Source organism: Streptopelia decaocto, assembly GCF_964273445.1.
Source record: "Streptopelia decaocto genome assembly, chromosome: 6".
NCBI lineage: Eukaryota > Metazoa > Chordata > Aves > Columbiformes > Columbidae > Streptopelia > Streptopelia decaocto.
Genome location: NC_138660.1, coordinates 35,119,967 through 35,139,465, shown reverse-complemented (window position 1 = coordinate 35,139,465; position 19,499 = coordinate 35,119,967). Strand labels below are relative to the sequence as shown.

The following is a 19,499-nucleotide window of genomic DNA, read 5'->3' as shown; positions in this document are numbered from 1 at the left end:
ACTGCAACTGGCAGACTATTCTCACCACTGGGTAGGTGCCGGTATATTCCAAATGTGACTGAAAAGGCATGAGAGGAAAGAAAAAACAGAATACAAGGGAAAAAGCTTAAGTTATGGCAATCAAAATAATCTCCCAAACCAAAACAAACACACACAGAGAGGTACAGAGATGTAAATCCCAAATAAAGAACTTTGAAAATGCAGAACTTCTTGCACAAAGCCAGAAGTCAGGAACTTTGGAGCAAAGAAAACGAGGAAAATGAACAAACTCCATTATGAGTAGTTCATAATACAACAGTATTTCATGCCGGATGGTCTCAGATTAGAGAAAGAAGTGGGAGCACAAGGGTACTTGCAGTAGAAAAGAGACTGTGGAAAGATTCAAATGTCTCAACAAACACAGGATGATGTTACTGAGCTCTGAGCTTCCCTAGGAAAAAAAGGGTGATAAAGAATCGACCTCGTAGAACTTCTGAAACAAGAGAGGCAGGACACTTCATGCATTCATGATGAGCTACAGACAAGCTATTAAAGATACCCCTTCATTGCAGCTGAAGGTCTGCTGGCAGGAGGCAGATTTACTTGAACCAGCATTAAATCTAGGCCACTGTTTACAGTACAGTCACAGCTGCAGAGCTTAAATCAATATGCTGGCCTGGTCTAAATCAACACCTCAAGTGGTTCTGCAGTCCAGACAGATGGTTGCTCTGCCAGAGGCACCCAGGCCAGCTCCCCAAAAGCTAGCTCAGCAGATCCCTGCTGCCTGCAGTTCAGATAGCCACTCAGAAAATATTCCAGGAGAAAACCCAGAGTAAAACTCACACAGACTAATAGGCTGGTAAAATTTTAGGGAGACATACATTCCTGACATGGGCTCATTCCATTGAAAACTTCCTGTACAGAAAAGCAGCATAGCTTCAAAAAGCAACCCCTAACACTATCAGCCCCTCACAGTGCAATGAGCCCAAGTGCCAAAGATACAAGATCCATTTTCAGAAAACGGAAGTCTTGCAAACCAATTACAATGGCATCCTGCAACTATGGAAGGAGTCTTCAAATACCAAAAAAAAAGAAGAGCATTCAGCATTCTCTGAGTAGTTTTATAAACCCTTTGTGGACACAAGGCTACAGTTTTTGGTGTCTTCTTCACTCCAAAGTAGCTCAGAAGCCAAACTGAACTCTAGTCCTTAGAGGTAACATTTTAGGTTGGTCATTTATTTTTGTTTGTGGTTGTTAGTTTTGGTTTGTTTGTTTTACTTTGTTGTTTTGAATACACACACAGCAAGAGTTCAACCTTCGCAAAAGGGCCAGAGAGAGATGTTGTTGAACTATTAAAAGCATCTACTGTAAACCCACACTAGGAAAATGTTCTATCAATTCATTGTGACTAAAACAAGTACGAGTTGAATAAGGGTAAATTTCAGCTCAGAGTAGCAAGCATTTGATTTCATCTACAATCCCAGTGACACTTGGATCAGGGAAGGAAGCTCTGTCAAAACTTTTCCTGTGCATGCCCAAGTGTCAGCTTGCGTAAAAATGTTCATCAAATGCTACTGTGCATTATCACTAGAAATACCAGCCCAAAAAGTTTCAACCAGATCCTTCTGTCAGAAAAGAACATTCTTTGCAAAAGTATTAGGTATTTATGGACCATCCCAGGAACCATGTGGAGATGGTTGTTCACCAGACCAGTACTGGTTATTGCAGCCTGAAGGAATCCTGGCAGCCCAGACACTGTCAGGAAGAAGGGCCAGGAGAGTTTCTTCTCAAGGGATGGGGGATAAGTAGAATGCAAGGATTCTGCTGTTTAAATATACAACGATAAACCCAGGACCGTATTACAAAAGCACATTACATGGAAATAGTAGCACATTTCCATGAACAAAAGGTGTTTCAGATGAAGAGGGCTCCTGTATCAACACAGTGCCAGTGCGTTCACATCTTGCCACATCAAGGGACACACAATTGCAGCCATGGTTAAATAATCCATTTGTATTGTAATCATCTTCTAAATAGAAAGAATTGAAATTTCAACTGATCTAGGGGTTTTTTTTCCCCCTCAAAAAAACCTTGCAGAAACATGTCAAAATTTAAGTAAAATAAACATCAGTTTTCGTGTTCAGCTGTGAAGATAAGCTTTTCTTCATTGAATCTCTGGAGCTTTAAGGCATCTTCTTGCTTTGAAAAGCACTAAAGTAAGGCTGCAATCTTAAAGAATAAAGATTTTAACAGTGTTTCATAAGTAGCAATAAAGATTCCACTAAAGAGGGAACAAGACAACCCTTAGAACTTTTAAGTACATCTTATGCTACCTTACAGTGAACTCCATTAGGATCACTGAGCAGGCTCTGCAGTAGTAATTTTTCCACCCCCCCTCCCCCCATCTTCCAGACTCTTTTAGAGGCATATGACGTGTTCCACTCAGTCCTGTTCTTTTGGGAATAGTTTGTCAGGAAAAAAAGGTAGTTCTAGCCTAGATAACTATTAGCAAGTTTTTTAAGGGGAAGAAAAAAAGCACAAGAAATCTCCCTAGAAGCCAGAAACCGAGGATTATAAATCAAGACCTTGCTATGAATGATGGTCTTTCTTGTTTTATACAAATAGAACAGATCATCCAGCTTAACTCACATAATTAGTGCTACTAATAAATTAGGACAAACATCAGAAGAAGAAAAATATTCTCAAACACAACAGTTTTAGGCACAATGGCTCCATAACAAAAACTAGTTGCAGCTGATTCACGCGGAGGACTGAGAGCTTCCTCCATAGTCTGTGAGGGGTTGTTTCAGTTCAGTGGCTAGCCAAATGCTTCTCCATACGTCTCAGCAGCAGTGAGCTCTGTTCATCTTCTGAAGACCATCTCCACGCGCTAAGACAACAGCAATAGTGATTCACAATACCAAATGGCTTAAACTGCCTTCTTACAAGAGCTGATTATGTCCGTGCGAGAATGAAGTTAAGATTTGTACACATGTATTATCTGCAAAAGTACTATATGGACATTTTGAGGAAAAAACTGTCTGAACTTTTCCTACAGATGAGTACTAGTGCACCGCAGCACTCTCTGCACTCCTAATCCCTCCCTCCACAAAACTCAACTCTGCAGATGAATTTCAAGTATCTCTAAAGCAGTTTTGAGGAGAGCGTTCACCTGTAATTCAAAAGTGCTTAAGACTCACTTCCACTGATAATTTGGTTTTGGTTTCCTGATCTGATAAATATTGATTACGGAGTAAGCCAGCACTCTCTCTTCCCAAATTCTCAGTATCAATAATGAAACAGGGAGCTCACAAGGTGCATACAAGAAATAGCTGCATGTACCAGTGTTTTGGCTAAGTACTTCCTGCAACACTGACAGTGAACAGCATTTATCGGCAAGGTTTTTACAGAGCCACGTGCTCTGCTGATGTTCCTGCACAGCACATTCAAATCTGACAAGTGCCATGGTTGAAAGAACTATTGACTTACACGTACTCAAAAAGCCCCATATGCCTTGGACACAAAACACATCAAGACCTTGGAAGGATGATGTTACCAGAGAACTACAACCAGTCTGGTGGTACAGGAGGGCAGCAACATCAGTACACACACATGCACACTTAAATTCTACAATTTACCAACCCTCAGGCTTCCACGGCTACCCACAGACATGCGCTCATCTTCATCCGAAGCCTATCAAAAGAAAGTATAAAGACAAGAAAATAATGAAAAGAACACAAGTAACAGGCAGTGAGGTAAATACTGATGGCTTTGATGGAACAGAAGGAAAGAAAAGACTTACAGAATAAATGTCTTTTAAAAAGAATTGCATTAAACTATAGTAGAAAGTAAATGAAATCCGCCCAAGAAACACTGTTGAGCATTTTACTACAAGGTGAATGACAAGCTTGCTCAGGTGTTCCCTGTTGTATGCTCTTGGCCCACAGTCTGAATAAACAGACATTAAACACTCCAAGCAGGTTACTTCCCCACCTTCCACCCCCTGCCGCCCTTTACTCTCGCACATTTGCAAAAGCTCCTGGAGTGACTGGGGAGGGCAGAGAAGTCAGGAAGTGGCTTTGAGGTTTTCACCCGGCTGGGGCTGGGTGTGGTGAGCTTGTTCACTTTTTTCTTTTTAAAAGGAAATGCCTTATATATGTCTGGGTTTTTTTAATTTGAAATATCTAGCTATAAAGAAAAAGCAAAAGTAGATACTAACCGAGGCATTTCTTCGGGCTCTACGGGAATAACGCTCACTGTCTTCCTACCAAGGCAACAGAGAAAAACAAAGAGCGAAGTGTTGAAAGGACAGAGACACCAACAGAGCACTTTCAGAAAGACACAGTGAATTTCAGCAATGTATAGGAGCTGGTACGGTTAAACCAAATAATGAAAGGTGACACCTTGTCACGTCAGAAGAACTTTTTGCCTTCACTTGTGACCCCAACTTTCTCCTCTTCCATTTTTTTTCTGCTACACACTTTCATTACTTTTACAGAAAGTTGTACACAGTGACATCTTCATTTGCATCTCAAAAAAACATTTCAAGTGCACCTCTCTGCATCCGGGAACCAGCATACTTACAGTACTTTTGTAATTAAGCTTTCCAGTTTGCAGTCCTTCAAAATCAAATCTCAAAAATCTTCTGTTTGAAATGAATGTGGCAGGGCAATGGTCTCTCTCTAGCAGGTATCCCAGAGGGGCACAGCCTGGCCCCTTCTTCCAGACCAAAAGCATCTGTGCTCTGCTTACAGGTTCTGCGACATGCAGCACCAACTTTTGCAGGCCAAAAGCTGTGTTAATGCTGGAAAGGCTGTAGGGTGCATTAAGTTTCCAAGAAACTAATTCTACATGGAATTTAGAAAACATAGTAGAAAACAGGGAAAAAAGTTTCAACATTGTAGTTAATGGTTCTCAAAAGCAAACTGATTTCTAAGCAAAGCAATTTTTGGTAACATGGAGCTGAATCCCCCTAGCAAGGATTCGAAGAGACTTAATGGCTTATTTGTGATAATAGAGCATCTTGGTAGACGGTCCATATGGCAGCAGGCTTTCAAGAAGGCATAGAGCAAACCACATTTATGCCAATTAATTATCCAAGGTCATGGAAGCCAGAGAGTTGGAAAAGTTATCTTCCACACTGGAAATCAGCTGTTTGGTTTTGCCTTCTTCAGCGTGGGCTACTCAGCTTGTAGGGCAAAGCCATGAACAGTTTTTATCTGGCACCACTGGTAAGTTTATGAAATCACTTGTGTTTGAAAGACATTTTATCTCAATGTCTTCCAGCCCTTTAACAACTTGTTCATCTTATATTATTGGTGTTAAAACTGTCAAATACTGCTAATGCCCAAGTCCATACCTGGTACCAACTTCACTGGCTTAGCAAATAGTAGAATCCAGGATATTGCATTATCGAAAAAGCAAGCATTAGCATATTAGCAGTAATAATGCATCCCAACAGTTCCCATGGACCAGAACTTGCCCAAAATTTAACTGAAGACAGATTTGAGAAGACTCAAATTGTAACAAAATCCAAAGGAAGTAAAATGAGCACACGTGTTCCTTGTATCATAAGCCGCTTTAACAGGTCTATATGCTAAACTAATCTTCAAGTGATATGGTGGAGACAGAGGTCTGTAAAAACATAATAGATGCATCTAACCAAACCCTTGCCAGTTTTAAGGTGACCATAAGCCACATTTCAGGTATTGATGCGGACTGCAAGAATCCTTGTGGTTAAGAGTGCAATTCACACTCCCAATACATGAAAATACCTACTTTGTGGGATTCCAAATTCTGTGAGCTATACAAAACTTCAGCACATAAAACAACAACATGTTGTTTAGCTACGTCAATCAAGGCCTACCATCCATTGCTCGATGTCTCCCCATTTAGTGTCCAGACCATAATATTTCTACAGACAGAAAAGGGGAAAAAAAAAAGAATTTAGATGAGAAAGACAAACACAGAACATCTGACATGCATTGCCAGGTTTCGGCCAAGCCACACAGCTTCACACACACACATGCTGCAGAAGAGCTGTGCCAAGTGCCACCAGAGCCCCCGCTGCAGGTGCCCAGGACAAACTGTCCAGCAAGGGGAAAGGTAGGACCAGGGTACTTGACAGCTTCTTCTTTCTAAGCAGTGCCAAACCACAGCACTGTGAGGACAGGAACAAGGAGCATAATGAGTCTTGAATTCCTGACCCATTTAAGTCAAGTCTCATTACAAGGGATCCAAACGCAAAACACTTTCAGGATGAAAAATGCTGTCAAATCATGTTTACCATACAGATTTGTCAAACCAGGAAGACAAGCTGAATACAAGTAATCTCTGTGCACTCTTATTCCCTGAACTCAGAACTCCCCAGAGCTCCTTTTCAGTACACGAGGCTTTTGGTCTACACTTGCCCATCTCGGCAGCGGTGGTATCGCCAGAGAGCACAGAGGAGGAACCTCTGGGACATGTTGCACCAATGCAGGCAGACTGGAAAGCACTCTGCATTTCAGTACCAAATGCCATGCGTTTTCCTGGTAGACTGGCTCTTATGAACCATTTCTCAGTTTGTATTTTATTCATACAACATTGACAACCTTCCTTTGCATCACCACCAGACAGCAAATTGTTCAAAGATCGACAAGTTTAGCAGGACTTTTCTTCCTCGCCAAACATGCATTTTGAATCTAGTCTTGGGAAGTTTGCATTTATAATGGTGACCATAACATTCCTGTGTAAAGAAAAAAAATCACCAGCCTAAAGCACAGTAATCGGCAAATGGAAATCCTGCTTAAGGAAGCATAATATGTATTTTAGAGCAATTTAGATTATGTGCTTTGACATTCCTGTGTTTATGGAAAAAAACAAGCTTTTACTTGCCAGCTTTCTTAGAGGTTTGAGGAAGCAACAGTCAAAGCTTAAGGTAATGATCAAACAAATTAGAAACCTGTTCTGTATTATATTCTGCATTTAGCGCTCATCTCAATGGTAATAATGTAATTTTACTTTCACCGTTAAAAACCTCATTCGCTATTTATTAATCATCTAGAACAAACAGCTGCATGTTCTTTGATACTGTATCAGTTTATTCCCACTTCAGAGTTCTTCCTCATTAAACAAAATTATTTTCATGTGGAAGTCATCTTCATTTTCATCTTAACAGCTCTGAACAGAAGAAAGTCTGTTACAAAGTAGAATAGGCAGTGGGGTGCTCAATTACACATCCTGGATACCCCAAACTGTACAAGGACCTTTAAATGTTATCAGTTTTGGGGTCAAACTGGGAAAAAGCAGAGGCCTGCAGCAATCCCATTTATTAGGAAAAATATTAGAAAATAAGTTCTTAAAGGCGATAATTTGAAAACAGGAAATAATAAATTCACTGCATTGGAGTTTTAAATAGTATGCAAACATCTCCCTGGAAAAAGAAAAAGAGACAACAGCTCAGCAAACTCTTTAACCACATCCCTATGAGAACAGGGAAGTATTTTCCACTGCCTTCCCTGCAAAGCATCTGTGTGCTCAGATATATCTATTACCTCTATACAATGTCTAGCCAAAGTGAAAATTCTCCCTAAAACTGCAAGAAATTAGAGTGCATGACATGAACCATTGTTTCTTCAAGCATTACACACTTCCGCACAAGTGCTCAGACTAGTTACTTCCAGGCAGAAGCACAGCACACACAACATGACCCCTGAAAATCATATGAACTCCAGCTGGTCAGGATTGTGTACACGATCAAAACCTACCGATTATATGCCTTGTGGGAAACCAGGTCAGGTAAAGCCTTATTAAAGGATTTTTTTCCCTCCCTCAAGAGATGTATAACATTTTCTAATACTAGAAATCAAAAAAAAAATCCACTACAAAAATTGAGAATCCTTTCTCACAAATAGGAAGGATCCATAAACATGCTAATAATTTTTGTAAGGTCTGCTGTTTCCTTTTCCTGACCTCCATTCTCCTTACTTTCTAACATAGGCTTCTGAATTCAGCTTTGCAAAAGGAAGATGAGGAAATACCCCTTAAAAAACTTGCCACAAGTTAAGTTCCACTTGGTCTTTTCCTCCACCATGTAAAACTAGATGGCTAAATGCTTAATATCCCCCAAAAGAAAAATGTTAATGAATGCATTTGCCTTGAGACTATTTTTAATTTATAATCTTTTAAACAGCATATCTCACACTGGACTGAAGTAGCGGCATTTGAAGTGTCTGGTATTTTACCCCCTCAGCCTCTTCCCATTTCTTTCTCTAAGGTGACTGTTCTGCCCGAGGGGTCTGGTTTGAGTAGCCACATGGGTTAAAGAAATAAATTGTGTTTATCCACTTGTTTGGTCTTCAGTTCGAGGCCTTTGCCAGACTCAAGTTGCCTTCTACCCTGAAAAGTGATATTACAATTAAATAATTAATGACATTAATACCATTGAGAGAGAATTCCAGATCAGATTTGCTTGCTAAGTGATAGTGAAATTGCTAAGACTTGCAAACCCACTACAGGATGTTGCAAGGCTAACCCACTTATCTTCTCATCCATATCAGGACACCAACAGTAAACAACCTCCTTGTCTCCCATGGGGCTGTGTATGTACCAGAAGATTAAATTAGTTCCTATTAAGGAGTTTGATAATGAGCCTGTTGATCCATGGGCAGATGTTAATTTGAGTCACTCAGTACATAGTCAACTCCACAAATAAAAACAAGAGTAAGAGATATTTGTTGCCAAATTCATGGGGTCAGCATTCAATACCAGAGCACATGATTTGAGTAGCTATCTTCATACACATATGCACTTAAAGAGGAGAACAGCATTTCCAAGAAGCACACACACTGCTAGGTCAGGCAAGAGAAACATGCAGTTAAGGCAGCTGGAGTGCCAGAACAAACCAGGCTGTGGGTTGAGAACACATTTATCATTCAGCAAGCAATAAAAATCTCAGGGAAAAAAAATATTCAATAAGGTAGAAAATGGCAGGCTTGAAGAAATATATGCTTCTCCCTCCCTGCAAAAACTTTCTGGAGCTATTTCTCTTTCTGGTACCACAGAGTTCACATGCTTGAAGTATGTAATAGCCAAACATCATTAACACAAACCCAAAAACTCTGTTGTTACATAGCAAATGACCTCAGTTACAGCTATTATCATTATCTTTGCCATGGTTTGGAACTATGAGAAGAAAATTGGGAGGAGGGAAGAGATTATGACTTTATACTGAGAGAGTATTAAACAATACAGAAGCATTTACAATGCTTAGGTCACATCGCAAGAAAGGCCACAGAGTTTATTTACCAAAGGATTACAAATTCAAATGCAGCATCCCTGATTTACTTCGGTGACTTTCTGCAAACAAAGTGATCTGAAAGTCATTTTTTCTGGTGACACCTGTTAGATGCTTGCCAGACCAAAATATTTTCAACAATACACTTGGCCTTCAACTCAGAAATGGGTGTACAGTTCTCAGTGACACGTGGAGCCACCATACTCAGCTATGATGGCTGCTTTGCCGAGCTACTTTTCTGCTTATTGCTTATTCTTTGCCAAACAGTCTGTAGAAAAAAATTATATTAAGTGTCCAACCAGGCACATTCTACACAGGTCATCTTCCCTCACTCCCCTTTATTATCCACTCCACAAGCCTACAGGATGGAAGGAGGGAATTGTATGGAAATACAAAGCCTGCTGTGCATCTTCCACTCTTTAGGGGTTTTTCTGATATGTTAGCACGACTCAATGTGGGAACACATACATGCAAACAAGAATGAAAGACAGCAAGCCCTACCTTCTGAACTTGATAGATCTAGGGGAAAAGGGAAAGGAAAGAAATAAGGAAACAAAAGCTACATGAACAAATAAATAGCAATGCAACGTTCCACAGCTCATTCTAAAGGGAAAAAAAATAATCATTTATACAGAATATACAGCAAAACACGAATACAAAACAGCGCACACTGAAGCCTCGTAGAACTACGTGGAATGAAATCAGCATTTACATTCTAGGCCTCCTCCACATGAACAGCTAAGACGCAGCATCCCCATTTTCACACCCGCTAGGCTCTTAGAAGAACATGTAACTATTGCTCCCCAGACTTTGTACCAGACCACAACCCAACTCAGCTGTGAGGCAGGACCTCTCGCTTTTCCAACCTCCCTCCTTCAAAGTTACAGATGCCCAAATATTCACCTGGCATGACAGCTGCACATCATCTACCACAATAAAAGCAAATGGCATTAAATACAGAAAAATTGTTCTTTTAAGGACAAAATTTGTCCTTAACCAGTGAAGCATAGTTATTACTGCAAAAGCATCAGTGCTATACATCTTTCACCTGTGTACAGCACCGTGGCAGTTTGTTAAAAGTCTCTGAAAATCTCTTGCACGTACATTGCCAGCACTGGAGGATCTCTGCAGGTTGCTTTTTCAATTTTTCATGTTTCCACAGAGACTCACACCATTTGCAGGCACTAACAAATGCACTGTTGACTGTACAAAGTTGTTCCATAGTCTTGAAAAATTTTAATAATACACAGAAGCATTACAGCCACCCTAATACATGAAAAGAGAAAACATGTTTTTTTCTTGTCTCCTTCCTAGCATTTCTGAAACAAGAAACCTTTCTTGTTCATAAAGAATTAACTGGCTGCACAAATCCAGAAGGAAACTGCAGCTTCATTCTCCCCACTTCTCTGCTGAACACTTCACTTTGTATCTGCAGGAAATGTACCACAGCCCTGGTCTCGAAGCCCTCAGCTGCCTTTCTGCTTCTCTTCCTCAATAAGCACTGATGTGAATAAATACCACCACCAGCCCTCTGCTCTGTGAGTACAATCCCGGAGGAACGGTATATGTTGTTCTGACTCCAATCCTTCAGCCAGTCAGCAGGAGGCAGGGTAGTCAGCCACCTGTATTTTGGAATATTCGGGCAATCCCTGCCATCCTTTGCTCTTCTGGTCCACCTCAGGGGAACTCAGATCCCTTTGCTGGGAAGCAAAGCGCACTTCTTTCAGGCCCCATGCTCCTGATCAGGTTCCCCTTTGTGATCATGAAGGACAACTGCAGAAGCCAGCTTCATACCTCAGAAGCATTAATTCCTATTCCTACAAGCGCAGAGGGGGATAATTGAGACTAGCATTCCCACACAACTAATCACCTTGGTTATCTTTTACTAAGAAAACCTTGAAGAGGAACATGAGCTAAACCCTCCCACAGTTCCCAAGACTGCATACCGACTGATCTTTTGCTTTTCCATGGCACATGCAGAGTGCCTTTCATCCAAACACCATTTTAGATGTGGCAATTACCACAGAGCTGTTTAACCTTTAAGCTCTAACTTTTCCATGCTGTTATTTCACCGACACTTCAAGACAACACCATGAAAGTCTTATTTTCTAAACCCTGATGCTTCAGGCTTGGCACAGCAGGTATCCCTGCTGAATGCCAAGCAAGACACACAAGAGGTCTTGTGTCCAGGACCCAGATTGCCAAGGGACAAGATAACAACAAGGCCCTTGTTTAGGGCCAGACACTGTGGAGGGCTGTGGAGAGGGGCACAGGGACAAAGCCAAGCATGTCATTGTAAGTGTTCCAACACTTCATAAAACCTGGAGTATTTGGTCATCCATTAGCTAACAGGCAAGACAACAGTTCTGCTCTTAAGTGACTGATCTTTCATCTGCATACTATCCTTCTTAGATAGTATGTTACAGGAGAAAACACACACTTTTCAACAATTATCTCTACTGCAGGAATGTCCCCCACAAGGTGTTTAACAGTCAACAGACATCTAAGCAGTCAACTGTCTTAAACAGCACTTTGCTGTATTACAGTATGACAAAAAAATGTGTTTCATCCACAGTACTAGTTGAAAACTGCTTTCCAGGTTTTCTCATCACATGAGGTTTCCCGCAAAAATAAAGGTTTTCACAGAAGTAACTGCAGAACAAGACAGAACAAGAGAGTGCAGCATGCTTCAATGGCAGAAGGCAGAAATCCAGAGCCTACTGAAAACATCCTCAGCTTTGTCCCTCTCCAAATTTTCATGTGCATCTCCACATAGGTTGTTTAGGATAAAGATTAACCTTCACAACCCACTTAATTTCTTCCTTGTATATGTAAACACCAAGTTTCATAGTCAGTTTCCCCTCCCATTCAAACCAGGAGAATTCTGCTTTTCTCTCTTCAAACAATCCCAAATATCAGCTGTGCCATGGGACCCTCTGACTCAGATCAGACTTGTGGGCACTAAGTCCTAGCAAGGGAAGAAGGGGCCCAAGTCACAGAATTGGTGATGAGATCAAGAATGTTTACAAGTCTTTTGCCCAAATTAACTTGGATTTAGTACATTTACTAAATTTACTACATGCTCAAGGAATCAACGTGGAAAAAAAGAAACCCATTGTAGAAAGCACTGGTAACATATTCTGTTCTAAAGAAATACAAATCCAAAGGAGGAAAAGTACATGCAAATTAGTATGCTGGTAAAGAACAAATTCACAAAATAGCCAAGGCAAGTTTTGTGCTGTGCCCTTTAAAGTGAAAGCTGCAAATGAAACCAGGAGACAAGCACAAAGCTCTTGCCTTGAACTAAAAGTACAGGCTCATCTGCTGTGTGAACTGGCAAGCAAGAATCTTATCCTGCAAATTAAGGAGTGGGAGGAGATAATTCTCTTTTCACTTCAGGCAGTAATATCCGCTTAAATTGTGGTCTCCAAGTGTCAGTCCTTGAGGAGACATTTAAAATCCTGCCAGCAGAACACACAGAAGGTACTCCTACATAAAACATTCTCTACAATTAGCCCTAATGCTGCAGCTTTTACGTGTCTTGAAACATCACTGTAAAATATTTCTTGGGAAAAAAAGACTTTAATATATCTTATGCAAAGCTTCTAAGAAAAAAAAAAAAAAGAATACATAGGAAAAAAAATCTTCTCTCCATTTACCTGGTAGCCCTGTGAGAATTAACAACTTGGTACACAGAAAAACTCAGCTGACAGCTCCCCATTTGCTCTTCTGACTGAATTAAAAATAAATATCTAAATGCACACGAGCATTTGTCTCAGTACCAAACATATCTCCACAGTATGAGCCAATGGGACTGGCTTTAGACTCAGCAACTGTAAACCAAATGTCTGAAGGCCATGGCAGCATGGTATGGTAACAAACACAGGACCCACCACTGATCTGACTCCCATCATCTGGGTGGGTACCAGTGGCATGGAAACAGGCAAGGGAGCAAGTATCATGTATTATAATTGCCCTTAGAACACACATTGGTGTTGCCTCACGAGACTTCTCCTATACTGACTGTCACACAAGCACACCAGAAAACATACTGTGACCTCCTGATTAATTATTTACATCTTTGGTGGATAACAACAACAAAGCAGCACAGAAGGAGAAATCAGAAACATTCAAGCAGTTATGTTTATTAGATCTGTGCCTTTCTTAGACCCTCACATCCAGGAACCTGTTCTCTACTAAATATATAAATATATACACATATATGTGATTCATGAGTGGCCACTGCCCTTATCTTCATAAATTAGCACATATCAGATTATGATTCTTGTGCTCATCCCCTTTCTTCAGCTCCAGGAAACACCTTTCCTTTACCTAGTTTATACTTTCCTATTAAACTTGTGCTCATGCTCTTCTCCTTACCGTCCTCTCCCTGAAAAAAAACCCACATGGGCACACATAACCCTCTTTCAGCTGCCTGGCATGAGGTGATGGCAGCTGATGAGATGATGCTGCCTTTGGAACGCCCCTGAAGCCCTGCCCCACCACAACGAACAGCAGCAGCCATCCTCAGCAACATTCCCACCTCTCACGCTGCAATTCAAAGGGTGGGTTTTCTTCCCATCTGTTCCTGCTATATCATTTCTCCAGCTGTCCTCCACTACAGCAGTATGTTGCTTCACATCAAGTCTCTAGAAGAATCCTTAATCACCTTATATTCCAAGCCAAGTTTACAAAAGCTACCCCTCCAAGCACACAAACCATGAGATGAATAGCAGTGACCAGCCTGCGCAAGGGCTGAGTCCACACCAACACCATCATCTCAAGACCAGCTGCTTGCCACGAGCTTCTCCTAGAAAGCCCCTTTCGAAAGGAAAGGACCTTATCAAGAATGTGGCTGATCAGACAATTTTAAATTGCCAAAAGAATCAACTATGCAGGAATTTCTGCCATCAATTATGTGTGCTACATGAAGAAATTGCTGCCAAAAGAGGAGCTTGGTATGGTATTGTGTAGCCCTCCCCATTTACTGATAAGCTTTACTACAGTGTTGTGACCAGTCTTTGGCCTACAGATCAAGCCACAAGGCATTTTAACAGCCCTCCAGTGAAGTGGCTGGTCATTATACCTATAGAAACATTCATAAGGTATAGAACAAATAAAAATTGTTAGATTCTTGGGGCTTTTGCACTGGCGTTTCTTTTGTAATGGCAAGCAGAACATTAGTTAAAACACATATGTATAGTCATGATGCAAAAGTCACCCAATTATTTTAAAATTAGGAAAATGAAGCAGATTAAGAAATGTCATTCATACTAGATGGCACGCAGCAGAGAAGCCAATTTCCAGTTCACATCCAAACCATTAAAACACCCTACTTCATTGCCAGCGAGAACTATTCTGCCATGTTTATGGCTTGCAATGGTAACATCTGGAAACTTTTAAGCCAGGCCAACAATATAAATATATTCTCAAGTAATCCATGCTCCACAAGAAGCCTGTCAGGGCATGTACATTGCTTTAAGCATGAACAAGTACACGCACATGCAATAAATTTATTCATTGCTTTTTAACTCTTGTAACTGGCTCTAAAAAGCCTTCAGAAGTAGCAAAGCAAGTGCTTTAAGTTCTGGTTATTCAAGATGTTAGTATTGGGAATACACTGTTTATTTCTCTGAAAAGTTTGCAAAGGAAAATGAAGATGGTGCACAACAAGCTGTACAGACACCAGTATCACAGTATGTTCTTCTCCAAGGAAGGGGTAGGTACCAAATCTTTTGTGTTGACCACTGGTTGGGATTTTCTATATTTATGTTTTATTATATTTGCAAGACATATGTGGCACTGAAAACCTCCTGCAGCCATCCTTAGTAGCTCTACCTTGCATCTGGGAGCTGAGTCTATGCTGTTTGAGAAAAATTACAGAACACCCAAACTTGCAAAATATCCAATAAACGTGTAGTCGCTTTACGTTATTTGTGACAGTGATTGTAGTGGGTATCTGGCTTAGCTTTCACTGAATTTAGTATTTCAGAGTGATATCCTATACCATTCAATTTCTATTCATACCAAGAAGTTTTCACAGATTTTCAAGTCAATAGCTCTTCAGTTATTAACTGCATGAGCACACACACAGGCTTTAGTTTTCATACCAAATTTTCAATTTACTAGGACACCCTCAGCAGCATGAGCTTTTAATCTTCAAGGGGGTCATCAGCTCCATTAAAGTTATCTGCAAATTAGATGGTAACACCGCTGTCAGCAGCCACGACACCCATATTTACTTTGCTGCCCAAACAAAACACCCGGTGGTTGTTTACCATGGATCTTCCAAAGGCTGCTCGGCAAGTCCCATTACTCAGGCCATAGGCACAGCAGGAAGCTTGACAGCACCAACACTTATCTGCACTCCAGGCCTTCCGACTGTAGTCCAGGTTGCAAGAAACATCCATCAAAAAGCAGCAATTGTAGCAGTAAAAGGTTTCTCTCTTCCACAAGCACTGTGCTTGCAGCAACACTCCCTGCAGCTCTTGCTCCTGGTGTGTTTGCAGGTACATCTAACCCTGCTGTGGCTACAGGGTGCTAAGACACATCCAAACGTGCCTCAACTAGACAAGAAGCTCCAGCACAAAGCTGAGCATGGGCAAACTGCCCAAGTGCTTCTTCTGCAGGCTGATTACTGCAGCCTGCACCGAACACTGGTCTGCTATCACGCCCCAATTCACTGTTTAAAAGTGAAACTGAATCCTTCTCTGCATCCTGAAGCACAAATGTACATTTATTTTTACGATGTATTTCCATACCTCACCCCTAAATTCCTTACTTCTTCCCTTTCCCTCAAAATCTATTTGAAAAAAATAAATTATGATTGCCGTTGGTCCCATTACATCCACTCTGCCGCTTCATTAAGTGCACATCAACAAATATAAGTTTTAAGCCCTTCTGGTTCTCATCACTGGTTTGGCCCACCTGTGCCAATCCATGTTTACAGCCCCATTCTAACAGCACTGCTTCTAGACCTTCAAAACAAATGCTGTTTTCAGGTTTTTGCAGTGGAGAATGACATTTAGTACAGCTCCTACTTATCAAACACAACAGGAGCAGAATGAGCCTTTTTGGTCTTTATGATCATTCCTACACTGGGAGCCCCTGATCTCCCACACACTGACGTACAGGGGCACAGTAACTTTTCCAATGGTATAAAACAACTATCTCGTCCAGAATTCAGGAGAGACTACACCAGGCATTTAATCCAAACACTTTGAAGAAGGTAGTGTTTCGCCAAGTCCAGTTTCTGTCATTACTTCTGACAACAGCAGACCACGATTTTTTTTACAAACAGGGGTGATCACAATGCCAGCCTCACAGCAAGGAAGCATAACAACTTGCAAGAGGTATACAAGGGCCAAGAGTCTTCCATATTCATTAGATTTCTAATGAAGTGATAAGGATCCAACTCCCCAACGCACACACAAGCAAGCTGCATACTTCAAAGTTTAACATTAAACAATGATTACTAAGTAACCATCACTGTTTTCTGTGAATAACTATATTGGTTTCACCAAGACAAAATTGTTGCCACAATTTTTTTTTTTCCAGGCTACCTCCTACAGTCAACTAACTAAGCAGCATTAGCTCCATGCACACTATTAATGTTTCAGCCAAACATAGATTAATCCTTTGTTCCAGGACCTCAGATGTATATACATATTTATTCAGGAAAGATGATGATCAAAACACCCCCACGCCATGACCATACCTCTTTCTGCTGCCTCTCCAGTTCTTTCATTCGAATCTCCCGTGCCTCTGCCCGTGCCGCTCGCTTGGCCGCGAGTCTTGCTTCAGCCTGCGAACAGGAGCACAGCAATGAAATAAAAGCTGGACAATTCAAGGTGAAACACACTCGTCAAGCAGGGCATGAAATAAAGAGACTTGACTCGGCAAGACTGTAAACACCTGTAGGAGTTAATTCCCTATTGCAAGTAATAACCCTGCCTTCCATAACTTGTTATGCTTCACAGGCAGGTAATACACCCTCTTGTAGGCACTACCCTCGGTTAGCAGTTGTGTTTAAAAGTGCTCTGCGTTTCTTTAATTACTGTTTGTGTGGACGGAGATGAAACAGTGAGATTTATTTAAGAAGGGCAGGTTTTGCTCTATTTTTTTTTCCTGCACCAGATTGTTTTTATTGATGAATTAATGTGACCAGCAGCAAACACATTATGTGCCGTTTTTCCTGACTGTTGACATTGCACACAGGTACATGGGCACAGCAGTCAGGTAAACATTGCTGTTCAGCATGACTATGCACAACTAAGGCTTAAATGATTGAGATGAAGGAGTAGGGAACCTGAGAAAATGCACTAACTCAATTAACATCTCCAAACCTCCATATTCAAGTCGAAACCTCTCCAGAGTGGAAATCTGCCAAGAACGGGCCTCTTGGGAGATCTACAGTGCTTCCTAACTTCAGCCCAGTTGGAAGTGCTGAAACACGCTATACAGTAACATTTTAAATATTCTGCTTTTATTCCCAAGCAAAACCAGTTAGTCTTATGGAGAAAAATGTAAAATTAGCTCAGGCTTGGTACAGTGCAACTGTGAGCAGTTCACCCAGCGTAATTGAGAACAGCTCAGCAGGGAGCAAAAGGCATCGCTCAGCCAGTCACCCAGCATTCCACCCAACTCCTCTGCTTCTGAAACCTTTTACTGTAAGTACAGCATCCAACTGAATGGGAAAAACTGCACTAATATGAAGGGCAAGCATACAGAAAATCAGAACGCCAGCACTTTCAATAGCATTTCTAAACAGAAGGAAAACTAGAAAAAAAAAAGGTAATTTCTCTTTTTTAAGTATATTTGCCACTAAAATTTGTGGGAAAAGGCCTCAACCTTCAAAACACAAAACAAAACATAGAAAAATGCCAAAAAAGGAGTAGGTTGACTGAAAGTTTCAGCTAACAGAAAAGCACTAATGAAGACCAAGCATGAGCTGGTATATGGGAGGACTAGGAGCCTTGCAGTGCTGTGGACCTTAAATCCTCACCAACAATAATAAAACCCAAAATATAGAGCCACTAGGCCAAAATTTAAGTTCACGTCACGCACCTTCTACAAAACCCCAGTTCCTAAATACTGCTGTTGTTCAGTTAACAACATTATCTGGGTTTACTGCATTGCCCTTAGACTCTAACTGGTAGGCAGGCAGATTCCTTTTGACAACTATGGCAGCTCCCTGCTGTGCAAATACGATCCATTTAAACAAACGGAGTATTAATTCTTGCAACACAGACAACTTCTGCCTGAGAAATTACTTGTAACAACAGAAAAACCTTCTCAATGGGTAAAAATGCCCATGGCAGAAAGCAAAAAGGGTGGAATTTGCACAGAGTGCTGCTCTCTCTTTAGTTCATTGTTTGACTTTCACGGTAACTGGCTCTGCCATGGAGAAAAACTGCAAAACACACCTGAAAATAAATTTCCATACCTCAAGCGGCACTACTGTAAGACTGCTCCACATTCACTGCTGTAAATACAGGATGGTGTCAGAGATAAGGACGACTCTGGGCTATTCATCACAAAGGGCTGCCAGGCCATTCATATAATACCAGGTAACAATCATTTTTTGCCAGTAGCCATTCAAACACAACACACACAAATGCCAGGGAAGGGGAATCTTGCTCCAAGGATTCCAGCTCATCGATGATTTTTTGGGGAGAAAGAACAGGAGATACAGCTCCAAACAACACCTTTGACTCCTTACGGTTTAGAGGTGCATTCCCTCATCTCAGCACGCAAGCTGTAAGCAGCCTGAAGAAACAGCGCAAAAATTAAAGTAAACAAACTTAACTCTGTACATATATTCAAAAATTGCACCTGATCTGGGTGAAGAACAACATCAGTGCAAACCATTTGCTATATTTTTCCCATATGGAAAACAAGGGACCTTAAAGTCTCCATAGGCAAAATACACCAAACAGTACAGGATTGTCTATTTCTTACATTCCACTTGCCAGAAAACGACAGAAACAATATTATTTTGATGTTAAAATTATTGTTGAGCTTTTAACAAAACTCTACGCTGTATGAAAATTTCAGATATTGTGTTTAGCACACATTAAGTATCTCCCCTTCTGTTTTTCTTGTATGACTATGGTGAAAGGCTTTCCATGCTTGATAGCTACGTTGCAGAATTATCTATTGTTCAGAAGTGAGCACGATATACAAAGAAATTAAACAACTTGAAAAATGGAAGAAAAAAAGTTTAGCAAGCTATTCTAGGGCT

General features: G+C 40.9%; 1 protein-coding gene across 23 annotated transcripts in view; it reads right to left on the bottom strand.

The window, feature by feature from the left end:
- Nucleotides 1–19,499, bottom strand: part of LRRFIP1 (LRR binding FLII interacting protein 1) — a 111,826-nt gene that overhangs the window by 47,800 nt on the left and 44,527 nt on the right. For 12 of the 23 annotated variants that reach the window (XM_082057283.1, XM_082057279.1, XM_082057282.1 and 9 more), the window contains 6 exons: nucleotides 16,974–17,060; nucleotides 9,758–9,775; nucleotides 5,846–5,893; nucleotides 4,199–4,243; nucleotides 3,622–3,672; nucleotides 26–58 (listed from right to left, as the gene is read on the bottom strand). In XM_082057283.1, coding sequence (XP_081913409.1) covers nucleotides 26–58; nucleotides 3,622–3,672; nucleotides 4,199–4,243; nucleotides 5,846–5,893; nucleotides 9,758–9,775; nucleotides 16,974–17,060 — 282 coding nt within the window. Of the gene's footprint in view, nucleotides 1–25; nucleotides 59–3,621; nucleotides 3,673–4,198; nucleotides 4,244–4,563; nucleotides 4,827–5,845; nucleotides 5,894–9,757; nucleotides 9,776–16,973; nucleotides 17,061–18,701; nucleotides 18,741–19,499 lie in introns of those variants that run through there. The other 11 variants (XM_082057271.1, XM_082057277.1, XM_082057270.1 and 8 more) reach the window with 4 other exon arrangements.